The sequence below is a fragment of the Microcaecilia unicolor genome, chromosome 2 (genome assembly GCF_901765095.1).
Source record: "Microcaecilia unicolor chromosome 2, aMicUni1.1, whole genome shotgun sequence".
NCBI classification, from domain to species: domain Eukaryota; kingdom Metazoa; phylum Chordata; class Amphibia; order Gymnophiona; family Siphonopidae; genus Microcaecilia; species Microcaecilia unicolor.
This window is the reverse complement of record NC_044032.1, coordinates 19,077,290-19,090,467: the sequence shown is the minus strand read 5'-3', so window position 1 is coordinate 19,090,467 and position 13,178 is coordinate 19,077,290. Positions and strand designations below refer to the sequence as shown.

Genomic DNA, 13,178 nt, shown 5'->3' with positions numbered 1-13,178 from the left:
CTCCCATACAGCTGGCGGAGCATTCGTACTCTCGCCTCCAATCGTAACAGCTCAGCTTCCCTTTTTTTCTTTTTATGGGCTGAGTAGGATATTATATGTCCGCGCAATACAGCTTTAGCAGCTTCCTAAAAAAGTATTGGGTCTGAATGAAAGCTTTCTCTATTAAATTCCCCATATTCTTTCCACCTATCTTTCATAAAGCTATGAAATTGGGGATCATAATATAAGGCTCTTGGGAATCTCCACTTGAAAGATCTCTTAGATTCACCCCCCCATTGTATACTTACCCAGATCATTGCATGATCGGATATTTGTGTAGGACCTATCTCCGCTGTTACTAAGTGAGTGGTAATATATTGTGATATTAGCAGATAATCTATGCGCGACTGCGACCCATAGGCTCTAGAGATGTGAGTGTAATCTCGTTCCCCGGGATGTAATAAACGCCAGGAGTCCAACAGCTCTAATTCTGAGCACACCCAGGGCACCCCTTTCGAATAGTCCACCGGTCCAACTCGGGAGGAGCCAGTGCTGTCCACCATTGGATCAAAAACCTGATTAAAATCCCCTCCCATTATCACCGGCATTTGCTCAAAGCTTTGTACATGCCTGACAAGAGTCTGGAAGAATTTTTTATCGTATTGATTTGGGGCATAAACATTGATCAGTAACATTGGTCTATTATATAGGGTGATATGTTGAATAATATACCTCCCTTGTGGGTCTATTATTTTCTGGTGCAGCACATATTGTAGTCCTTTACGAAATAAAATGGTCACCCCCGCTTTTTTATTTGAGGTTGGGCTATCTACCATGTCACCAACCCACCACCTACTCAGTTTCCTGTTTTCCGTTGCATTCAAATGCGTCTCCTGAAGCATAGCTATGTGTGCCTTATGTCTGTTCAGTGCTTGTAAAATCTTAGATCTCTTAATAGGGGATGTAATTCCCCCCACATTCCACGATATTATCTTGAGTTTATCTATATCTAGGTAATCCCATTAGCTTGAATTCTATAGATATATGAATCCTCGTCAAGGAAGGGGTATCCCAGCTTACCCCTCCTTTGATTAGTGCTCTGTGATCTGTCATCTCCTTTAGTCATGTATGGTTCAACCAAAATTACTTCTTCTGTCAGTTCCATCCACCCTCCCCCCTCTCTGCTGTACCCTTGCAAAGCCCCTCCCTCCTCCCCCTTATCTCCCTGCCCCCTAAACCCCCCATCTCCAATTCCCCCATGTAGTTCTAAAGAGAACCAGTCACGATTGGGTACCCCACTTCCCCCTTTTTTATTCTATTACAGACACCCTTATGTTCTAAATGCCCATTTTTACATCTCTCTCATGTATTTCCCATAGTCCCCATACAAACAATATATACCCTAGACAAGTTTTCAAGGATGTCAACTATCTTACAGTATGTCTTATCTCCAGAGTTCATAAACAAAGTCTATCATCTGCCATCTCCATGTATACTATTTGAGACCATCTGCTCATCGCGGCTGTTGTTTTACTGCAAGGTCTATTTCTTACCACTCCATACTGCTCCATCATTTTTATGCAGCTTGTCTCAAATCTTTCTCCTCATATAGAAGTGCTTCAACTATTTTATCTCTGGCAAAAACAACAAGCTCCGCGTTTGTAAGATTAGTTATTGGTATTTATCCAGTATGCCGCTCAAAATTTCTGCAGACATTCAGCTTCCGTCTTTGGATCGCCATGGAAAAATGTCCGTGTTTGCAGCAAATATGTCCTCCCGCCATTTTATCAGTGGCCATGTGCTGCCTCACTCCATTGCTCTAGCTGGAAGCGTTTTCAAGAAGTCTTTAGCGGCCTCCGCCGTCTCATAACTTTTTTCTCCGCCATCATGATAAATCCTCAGTTTAGCAGGGTAAAGCAAAAAGAACTTTATTTTACGTTCATATAGTTCAGCACATACTTGTGCAAAGGCACGCCTCGCCATCGCCACGCTATTTGAATAATCCTGAAAGCACAAGATTTTCCGGCTCTCATAATGCAATATCTGTCCCGCCCGAATTGCCCTCAGAATCGCTTTCTTCTGACCATATTGTAGGAGTTTCAAAATGACCACTCTAGGTTTCTCATTTGGCTGGCGACGAGGCCCAATTCTATGGGCATGCTCAATTCGCAGAGGGTCTGGTAAGTTGTTCAATTGTAATGTCTCTGTGAGCCAACGCTCCAAGAAGCTTACTAGTTCCGCATCTTTCAGGCTCTCAGGCAGTCCGACGAGTCTCAGGTTATTTCTCCTCGCTCGATTTTCTAAGTCGTCTAACTTTTGCTCTAGTTCTTTCAGTTTCTTCTGCGTTGTTGCTCTAGGCTCCACCATCTCCTGCATACGATCCTCGACATCACTGACTCGTTGTTGCAGATGATCTAAATCTAGGTGGAAGCCATCTAGTCTTTCGTGTGCCGCTTCGGCTCTGTCATACAGAGCCTGCAATTTTTTATCTAGCGCAGCTTCCACCGCTGCCGTCACTTCGGCTGTAATCTCAGCGGTCCAAGCAGCACAAATTGGTGAGCCTTGCATTGGCGGGCTGTCCGCCATCTTAGAGTCTGTGGCCTTGTTTTTGTCCTTTTCTTTTTTCTGGAGGCCATTCCGCTACAGACAAACGATTAAGAGATCGTGTTTTCCTCGCTCTCCTTTCCGGTTTGCCCCAAGGTGGGTATATTTGCAAAGCGTTTAGCAGGTGTCGTAATTTGCAGATAAATAAATCTGAAAGTGTGGGAGCTCCGCTTTTCAGCGACCGCTCTCTTCCATAGTACCACGTGACCTTCCAAACTCCTGTTTTAATGCATTATCAAATACAGTTTTCAGACCGCCGAGTGTGAAAAAAATTATTTTTCAAAATTTCTATTCCATACCCTCTAAAATTCTAGGCGGATTACAACTCAGCATCCATAATTTATGACATATAAAAACAATACAAACTATAAAATACAATTTAAAAATGTACAAAGATCTGAAGACGTTTGCAAGGTACTGTAACTGCAGGAAAAGGTCTACTCCATTCTGCTGTATGCATCCCTTATTTTATTAACTGAGTAGTGTTCTAAATAAAAGAACTGTGGACACTCATAATGAAAATAACCTTGTAGGAAGGCAGCAGCCGTATACAGGATGGCTTTCAAGTCCTGGGAAGTCTGTGCCAGGAGTAGAGAGTTGGTTTCATCATGCGGCACATTCCACGTGCTGAGCAGCATCAGAATGTCACGATCCGGCTCACAGGAGGAAGGTGCTGTGTGTCTCTGAAAACATACATCAGGAAGGAAGACAGACTGATTAGAAACAGGTTACAGAGAAACATGATAAATGTCAGCAAATAAGAACCACTTTATACAGCCAGTCAACCATGTCACTGAAAAGAAACGCAAAGGTAGGAATGTGGAGTTGTATAACCCTGCTCTCCACCTACTTTTACCAGCTAGTCAGCAAAAGTAACATAGCTGCAAGTCCATTCACTCCTTTCTCCTATTGCAGAAGAGCTCTCCGCTCCTCTGCACTTTCGCATCCCCAGTTCCTCTTCTATTCTATTCCCCCCCCCCCCCTTTCACCTTCAACTCCTTCCATCAACTCCTGGGACCTTACATTATGTCAAACAGAGAGAATGGAGTGAATTCACCTTTTTATGACTTTGCGACAGACACTATTGGAGGAGTAGCCTAGTGGTTAGTGCAGTGGACTTTGATCCTGGGGAACTGAGTTCGATTCCCACTGCAGCTCCTTGTGACTCTGGGCAAGTCACTTAACCCTCCATTGCCCCTGGTACAAAATAAGTACCTGAATATATGTAAACCACTTTGAATGTAGTTGCAAAAAACCTCAGAAAGGCAGTATATCAAGTCCCATTTCCCTTTCCCTATTTGAGAAGCTACATGGAATGTTGCTACTATTGGAGATTCTAGATGGAATGTTGCTTCTATTGGAGATTCTACATAGAATGTTGCTAGCAGAGGAATGGCCTAGTGGTTAGTGCAGTGGACTTTGATCTTGGGGAACTGAGTTCAATTCCCACCACAGCTCCTTGTGACTCTGGGCAAGTCACTTAACCCTCCATTGCCCCTGGTACAAAACAAGTACCTGAATATATGTAAACCACTTTGAATGTAGTTGCAAAAAACCTCAGAAAGGCGGTATATCAAGTCCCATTTCCCTTTCCCTAAAAACCCAATGATTAAAATTTTCTGGTTACTTATTAAACACAGTCCCAGAAAATAAAAATCAGATGGAGGAAAACAGACTTAATAAAAGCACTGCCAGTTTTTCCACTGATGTTTCTAATTTGAGACTGGGTGATAAAATAGCTTTAAAAAGTGAAGTCACTTACCTGTAATGGAGATTCTTCATGGAAAGGAGGATAAAACAGTCACACACATTGGTGACATCTCTTGACACCACCAGGTCAGATCCACTCTCCCAGAGCCCCTAAGAGTCTAGAAAAACTGGACACGAGCAACAAACACATAGGATGAACACGTGCACCCTCTCCTTCAGTCTATTATTGCTCAGGCAATTTCAACTGGAAGGGGAAGTAGGAAGGAGTGTGGCTGATTTATCCTGCTGTCCACAGGAAAACTCCATGGACAAGCAGAATATAATTAGCCACATACATGAGTGACTCCCAAGCTGAGGGTGCAAGGGTATTTGGTTTCTGAATGCAGGCAGTTGGCTGCGGTATGTTGAAGTCAATAGAGAAAAAAAAACTGTGAAACAAAGGTTCAGCTAAAGCCCAACTGGAGACTTTGAGAATATATGCTAAAATATCCTTCAAGATACAAGTTTTCCAAAACCAACGGAGTTGTGAATTAGTTTGTGAGTGCCTCAGATGTGGAATTTCAAGAAATAAATTGCCTTGGTCTTTTTAAGGCAGCTTTTCAAGTTTATCATATACACTAAACCTAAACGACGGATAGCTCTGAAGTGTGGAACCCTCATGCATCAGATCTTTACTATCCTAACCAGGTGTACCTGTGCTCAGATTCCACTGTAAAATCGTCAATGGAAAAACAATGGCCTTAGTTTTTGTATGGTGATCAGGGCCCGTAAAAAGTCTCTCTAATGCTGGGGGATAGATGCGGATGTGGATTTTGTTCCCAAGTATCAGAACATGACAACATCTAGAGATGAGATACCAGCTGTCTAAATACAGACAACCCTGGTGTAATGTTTACAGTACATATGAGCTGAGTGAATGGTTGAAGCATGATGGGTCCTATGAGCCTCAGCCCACCTCATCATAGGGCAGGGGATCTCAACCCAGTCCTCAGGGCACACCTAGACAATCAGGTTTTCAGGATATCCACAATGAATGTGCATGACAAATTTGCGTGCACTACCTCCATTCTATGCAAATCTATTTCAGATATCTCAAAAACCTGACTAGATAGGTGTGTCTCGATGACTGGGTTGAAATCTCCTGGCATAGAGTAATTTACCAATTGTCATGTTTTGTTTTTTACTTATTGTCGCGGAACACCTAGCACCCGCCTGGGGCTAACCCTGCAGCCACCTGGAGGGTCTCTCCCCAGCACTGCTCAGGTCCGTCTGCACCTGCTACTTGTGCTTACCCTCCTCCCCGCTGACTGGGTCTCACTTGTCTCTGGGTGAAGTCTCCCACTCTAAGTTACTCCCTGGTGATTTCTATGTTACTGAGGCCACACACTCAGGGGTCCCACAGTTCCTAGAAAACACGCACAGACCTAAACCACAAATCACCAGGATTCTTAGTCAGTCCTGGACAACAGAGCCAATAAACCAACAAGGTTTAACTGCCACAAAATTAGAACAATGAAACATATAGATGGAAAAGTAACAGGCAATAACAGGTAACTGAATAAGGATCAATATTAAAACTGTCTAAACACTTTGTCACTACCTGGGTAATGCATGGGAAGCTCCAGGAAATTAACTACTTACAAGCCTTGAACAGGGTCTCAGGACAGAATGTTTACCTCTGTGCTCCCATATTGAGACTAAAGATTACCTCACAGCTCAGGCTGGAAAAAAATGGTCACTCCTGTAAAAAGCTTTAGTAATAATAATAAAAAAAACAGACAGTCACCATCTGCTGGCCAAATAAGGGAAATGCACCAGGGAACAAATATGTCATACATTGACATAAGAAGTCACAGACATAAGTCCCCTGTTTTGTCACACTTCATTTTCTCCTTTTTGGTGACACGGTCATAGCTGATGTTATCCTGGTAGAGGAATTTGGACAATGAAGCCTTGTTGCCTAAATAGTGCAAAATATTTCTGTCTTTGTGCGGTTTGCTTAGGGATGGCAGAACCATGACCTTCCCGAAAGCAATCGATCTGTAACAGCAGGCTCGGTAGTATAATTTCCGCTTGAGTGTGATGTAGGCAAGTATAGCATGAAAACTGTCAATCTGTGTGGGGTGCTGCCATTTTCTCCCCCCCCCCCCCCCCCCCACACATATACCATCATTAGTGGAAGGGAACTGTGGGAGCCAATGAAGCCAGGGCCTGTTGATGACAGAGGTTTAAACTGTCATTTCAGGTATGTTCAGTATTGATAAAGTTTTTGCTCAGAATCTTAGAAACTGTTTTTTGTTTTTTTTTTTTGGGGGGGGGGGGCGGGAGGGTGGCAACGCTTTATCAAACCATGCCGCCTCTAGATCTGATGTTATCTACTTGTTGAAGGTATGTTTATTTAGAAAATGAGGATGGTTCTTTCTAGCTACCAAGAAAGAGGCAGGAATCTAGATGAGAATTGGTGCTTAAATAGTGCTGAGTAGACATTTGAGGGCTGAGAAAGAGAGAGCTTTGAAATGGAAAAACCCTTACCAGTCTGCGGGTGAGACCCTGCGACCCCATCCGTACTCTAACGGTCAGCACTGAAGCACTTCCTGGTTTCAAGCATCAAGGTTCCTGGATGTTGTTCTGAGCCTTATGGGTGTTAACCTAAGCAGACTGAATATGGCCTCCAACAGGTCGAAACGATCGAAAACCAGCAGGTACTGTGGGGCAATGGAGGGTTAAGTGACTTGCCCAGAGTCATAAGGAGCTGCCTGTGCCTGAAGTGGGAATCGAACTCAGTTCCTCAGGACCAAAGTCCACCACCCTAACCACTAGGCCACTCCTCCACTCCTGGAATTGGGCATCTGTATTCTGTCTAACCCCTGATTTTTATATTTTGTTATCCATGAATAGAATGGATACATTACATCATCTGTGGATTAGGCTATAAAATATAACCATTTTGGATTTTTAGTTAGGAAAAATCTACAGGGCGAGCAATGTCCCTGATGGTTGTTCCTCCCTGTAAACAGGCTATTTTATGCAATTCTAAATTAAAAGACTGGTTTAACAGACCTTTAGTAGATTTGGATTTATTATAGGAGTTACAATTCAACAGTACGTCAGGGTTGAGAGGGTACTGTCCTGTTGCTCAAGAAGTGTGTCAGTATATGCAGAGTTGCAGTCTTCTTAATGTGAGACAGAAACAAAGCCCCACAGGTGCTCCTACTGAGCCATTTGATATGAAATGCCATTAAAAGTCAGGGGGGGGGGGGGAAGGGATTTCTAGGCTCTATGGGCATCTTAGAGGACAAGACCTTGTCAAATTACCTTACATGTTGGCCTGGGAAGAAGATCTTCAAAATGAACTTAGTGTCTCCGAATGGAAGAGAGTGTGCCTAGAGGTGAAAAAAGCCTCAGTATGTGTACTAATTAAAGAAAATGCTTATAAGGTACTAAGCAGATGGTATCCGCCAGACAGGGTAAAGGCAATGTATCCAGACTCTACAGATAGATGCTGGAGATGTGAACAGGATAGGGGTACATATTATCACATATGATGGGAATGCCCAATATTGCAGTTGTATTGGGGGGGAAGTAACAGGTTTATTAACCAAGGCTTTGGGTTCCCTGTTTCCATGTGATCCCAAGTGGTGCTTATTGGGGTGGGGAAATAAAAGGGGAAAAAAGTGGCAATGTAGACTCAAAAGAGTAGGTCTAGCAGCCGCAAAAACTCTCATAGCTTCAAACTGGAAGCTAAAAATGGGTCCCACTATACACAATTGGATAGCGAAACTTAAAAGTGTTGTCAGCAATGGAAAAGATGACAGATCGTCGCAGGGGGAAATTTAATCTGGAGGATATTTTGAATGAAAAGACAGGGGTAAGGGTTGAATGAACTAATGACGAAGGGAGGGATAATAGAAGTTAAAGGGTATGAGGGGGAAAATTTTGGGTATGGAAACTTTTGGACTAAGTGCACTATTGAATGTTGGAAAAAGTTTGAGGAGTCTGAGGCTCCTGATTGTTAAGTTGATTATTCAATAAAATTTACAAATTGAAAAAAAAAAAAAAAAAAAAGAAATGCCATTAAAAGGAAGAATTTGTCTTCCCGGCTTTGAGATCTGCAGGCATTGCGTCCACTTGGTCTATGGGCAGAGTTGCAGTTTGCGCCACTTAGACAGAAATAAAGACCCCGCCCTTGGATGTAAATGCTGTTATGTAAAGCTCATTCATCTTCTACACACCGAAACCCACAGGTACTGCAAGTACTACTACTTAACATTTCTAGAGCGCTACTAGGGTTACGCAGTGCTGTACAGTTTAACAAATAAGAACAGTCCCTGCTCAAAAGAGCTTACAATCTAAAGGACGAAATGTCAAGTTGGGGCAGTCTAGATTTCCTGAGTAGAGGTATAGTGCTTAGGTGCCAAAGGCGACATTGAAGAGGTGGGCTTTGAGTAAGGATTTGAAGATGGGCAGGGAGGGGGCCTGGTGTATGGGCTCAGGGAGTTTATTCCAAGCATGGGGTGAGGCGAGGCAGAAAGGGCAGAGCCTGGAGTTGGCAGTGGTAGAGAAGGGTAGTGAAAGGAGGAATTTGTCTTGAGAGCGGAGGTTACGGGTAGGAACATAAGGGGAGATGAGGGTAGAGAGGTAAGGTCCATTTAGATGTAAATAAAGACTCACAGGAGTTTTTACTGAGCCCTTTGGATATAAATGTCACTGTGTGAAGCACATTCATCTACCACGACACTGAAACCCTAGATGAGATTGAAACGTATGTCTGAGCCTCTTGGGTATACTGGCTACACAATGGACGAATTTGGAAGTGCTCCACTGGTTCCAATTTTTGTCCTTTGGCGAGTGTCTGTTTTCTTTTTCAGAAATGACTACCTGTTTATTCCTCTTTTTTTTGGTTTGTTTTTGTTTTAAATTGGCGAAGAAAGAGAATCCATGCTGTTTTCCCCAGACAAAGTAGACTGACAGGGAAGAACAATGGTCACACAGTAAGGAACTTACACATGCTCAGGGTTTTCTAGAGACTCTTCTGGGCTCTGGAAGAGTGGATCCAACCTGGCACCATCAGGGATGATGTCACCCATGTGTGTGGGCTAATTATATCCTGCTGTCTATGGAGAAAAAATTCATTACAAAAATGACATAGGGCAAAGACCAATAAGGAAAGGGGGGAAAAGGGGAAATGGGACTTGATATACCGCCTTTCTGTGGTTTTTGCAACTACATTCAAAGCTGTTTACATAGTATATACAGGACAGAGGTTTTTGGAATGAAATCTTTTAAACATAAAGGCAGAATTCTCTGTTCATACTGGTGCTTTTTTTTCAGGTCTTCCTCCTTCAGTCACTCTCTAATAATAGTCTGAGGACTGAGGCACATGGCACTGTGTTTGCTTCCCTGCTGAATGTGACTCTACAGTTCTGCTGTGCTGGATTATGTTTTGCAGCTAAACTAAAAAAAAACCCTGGCTACATCTGGAAAAACCGGAATGGAAAAAGAGGAAAATTAGAGCTGTTTCCCCCATTGTATTCTAAGACTGAATTATCCAGGATCAGTGAAACATCCAGGATACATCAGCACATACCTCCTGACCATAGTGCTACTTTCTCATCTCACCTCAGTACCGCTGAGGGCTTCAAACAGGAATTTAAGCTTTTCTAGCTGGTTTGCTGCCAGCCACAGCGCCCCCTGCAGGCCAGCTAGTCGATGAACAACCGGGGCAAGTTGCTGCATATTTGTATTTAGGAGAATTTTCTGCCAAAGCTCCTCGATACTCATCTCTCCTCTGACCAGGCCTCTGGCATCCAAAACTGCCAAGACATTGAAAGAAAAAAAAAATTGCAGCCAAACCAGTTACAGATAAAAACCAGTGGCCAAATTAGTTTTATGATGCCAAATTCTTTTAAAGCTTGGCAGTCACAGGCCCTACTTTTCCGCAGGTCTTTTACAAAAAAAAAAAAAAAATCACATTTATTTATAAGACAATTTTCATCAGCATGCCTCTAACACTAGAGGGCTGCTCATAACAGAAACCATCTGGGTTTTGTTCATATGGAGTATAGCAGATATGCAGGAAAAAGACAGTGACAGAGGAAATCCAATTAACAATTTCTGGTACAAAACAGTAGTATTGAAATTCCCCATCAATTTGCTTTTCCCACCAGCCTGCTATCCTATATAATAATTTGCACCTCCAACATTCCATTGCTGTCTGGCTGCCTGGGTTCGTAACATCAAATGATGTCAGCCAGCCTCCAGCGTTCCGTTCCCCCTCACTGTCCCACCCTCGCGTCAAAACGTAATGAAGTCAGAGGGCGGAACAGTGAGAGGGAAGGGAACGCTGGAGGCAAGCTGAACTGACATTAGGGGATGTTACGAAAACAGAGAGGCAGACAGCGATGGAACCCCGAGGTACAATTTAGGCAGTAGGGTGGGGGGAAGAGGGCGAATGCAGTAAGCAATGGCGCGAGACTGAGAGGAGAAGGACAGCAGCCTACAACGCTACATTTCCCCTCACTGTCCAGCTCTCGCAAAAAGACGTTATGACGTCAGAGGGCGGAACAGTGAGAGGGAAGGGAAAGCTGGAGGCAAGCTGAGCTGACGTTAGGCAGACACGGAACCGCCAGGTACCCAGCGGACGACACAGCACATAAATTTATATATAACAGAAAAAACAGGATAATATCTAAAAAAGAAAAGGATACAAAACACACAGACAGTGCAATCACTGTCACATACTCTCTCTCTCACACACACATACACACTCTCACACTTGCAGTTCATTTTTCAGCGGACCCTGAGCATTACTGTTTAAGGCTAATTCTACTACACAAACCAGGGGCTAAGTCCTTTGAAGACTTAAACAGTTGTATGTGTTCTTTATAATACATTTCAAGATGCAGTCAAGAAAATGGGGCTCATTGATAATGAAGCTCTGTGGGAGAACACCTTAGACGATGCACTCACATGCAGCATGCCACAGCAAATCAGACACCTTTTTGCATACATTTGTGTTTTTGCCGTACCATCAAATGCTTTCCAAATTCTCCAAAAATACAAACTTAATATGATACAAGATTTTCAACACATCATGGTTGCAAAGGTGATTGCAAGCTTCCAGCACATATGAAAGTCCCAATTACAAGTCTCCAGCCCATATGCAGCACCTATGATTGGTCCAGGGTAGAGGAGAGGTGGATGCTCACCACAGCCTATAAAACCACGCTGCAGACAAAGAAACTCTGAAAAACCAGGCATGCTTGGAGAGAGTTTCAGATCCGTTCAATGGCCCATGGTTCTCCCGAAGGGGTTTTAATTTCCCCCCCTTTGTAGAATCTAATTCTCTATATCTAAGAGTCTTTCTTTCTTTCTTTCCCTGCCTTCTCTCTGTTCTGTGACCTTTGTATGAGGAACAAACTTTTCTTTCTTCTTCATATAATTAGTCTAATTACGGTAAAATTATGTATAATCATACCTGATAATTTTCTTTCCATTAATCATAGCTGATCAATCCATAGACTGGTGGGTTGTGTCCATCTACCAGCAGGTGGAGATAGAGAGCAAACTTTTGCCTCCCTATATGTGGTCATGTGCTGCCGGAAACTCCTCAGTATGTCGATATCAAAGCTCCATCCGCAGGACTCAGCACTTAGAGAATTACACCCACGAAGGGACACTCTGCCCAGCTCACCACCGCCGAAACGGGGGGGGGAATTAACCCAGCTCATCCCCACACAAGTGGGGGAGGGGAATCCGTCCAGCTCATCCCCGCGGAGCGGGGGAGGGACACCACACCCGCCGATGCGGGGGGGATCTGGCTTATCCTGCAACCGCAACCGCGGGAGGAGCTGACTGACCCTAACACCGCCGAAGCGGGAGGGGTACAAAGCTGCCCTACAGCCGCACGAAGCGGGAGGGAGTGCCGGCAGAATTTGTGTCTCAATCCAGCCCCGTAAAACGGAGGGGAGAGGAATGCAGCAGCTCACTGTAACACAAACTCGTCTCAACTCTTGAAGAATCCAAGTGAAAGAAGAACTTGAACACGAAGTCCTCCTGAAGTAACTGAAGGCTAAACTTGAACCTAAAATTCAACCAGAATATAAACAGTACAGATATCTGGGAGGGGCTATGGATTGATCAGCTATGATTAATGGAAAGAAAATTATCAGGTATGATTATACATAATTTTACCTTCCATATCATCAAGCTGATCAATCCATAGACTGGTGGGATGTACCGAAGCAGTACTCACCCAGGGCGGGACATAGAAATCCCTGACCTCAACACTGAAGCTCCAAACCGGGCCTCCGCCCGTGCAGCCACAGTCAAACGGTAATGCTTGGAGAATGTATGAGCCGAAGCCCACGTTGCCGCCTTGCATATCTCTTCCAAGGAGACGGATCCGGCCTCTGCCATCGAGGCCGCCTGAGCTCTCGTGGAGTGAGCCTTCAGCTGGATAGGCGGCACCTTCCCCGCGGCCACATAAGCCGCTGCAATGGCTTCCTTGACCCATCTTGCCACTGTAGGCTTAGCAGCCTGCAGACCCTTACGAGGACCTGCAAACAGGACAAACAGATGATCCGATTTCCGGAAATCATTGGTCACTTCCAAGTATCTGATGATGACTCGTCTCACATCCAGATATTCAAGAGCGGAGTACTCCTCTGGGTAGTCCTCCCTACGAAAGGAAGGGAGACAGAGCTGCTGATTCACATGGAAGCGAGAACCAATCTTGGGCAGGAAGGAAGGCACTGTGCGAATAGTCACTCCTGCCTCAGTGAACTGCAGAAAAGGCTCTCGACATGAGAGCGCCTGGAGCTCGGAAATTCTTCTGGCTGAAGTGATAGCCACCAAAAAGACTGCTTTCAACGCCAGGTCTTTCA

At 44.1% G+C, this 13,178-nt stretch overlaps 1 protein-coding gene across 1 annotated transcript in view; it reads right to left on the bottom strand.

The window, feature by feature from the left end:
- The window catches only part of FANCG (FA complementation group G), an 80,319-nt gene that overhangs the window by 41,315 nt on the left and 25,826 nt on the right, over positions 1-13,178 (bottom strand). Inside the window, exons 4-5 of the mRNA XM_030192826.1 lie at positions 9,913-10,106; positions 3,110-3,266 (exon numbers count right to left, since the gene is read on the bottom strand). Coding sequence (XP_030048686.1) covers positions 3,110-3,266; positions 9,913-10,106 — 351 coding nt within the window. The remainder of the gene's footprint in view (positions 1-3,109; positions 3,267-9,912; positions 10,107-13,178) is intronic.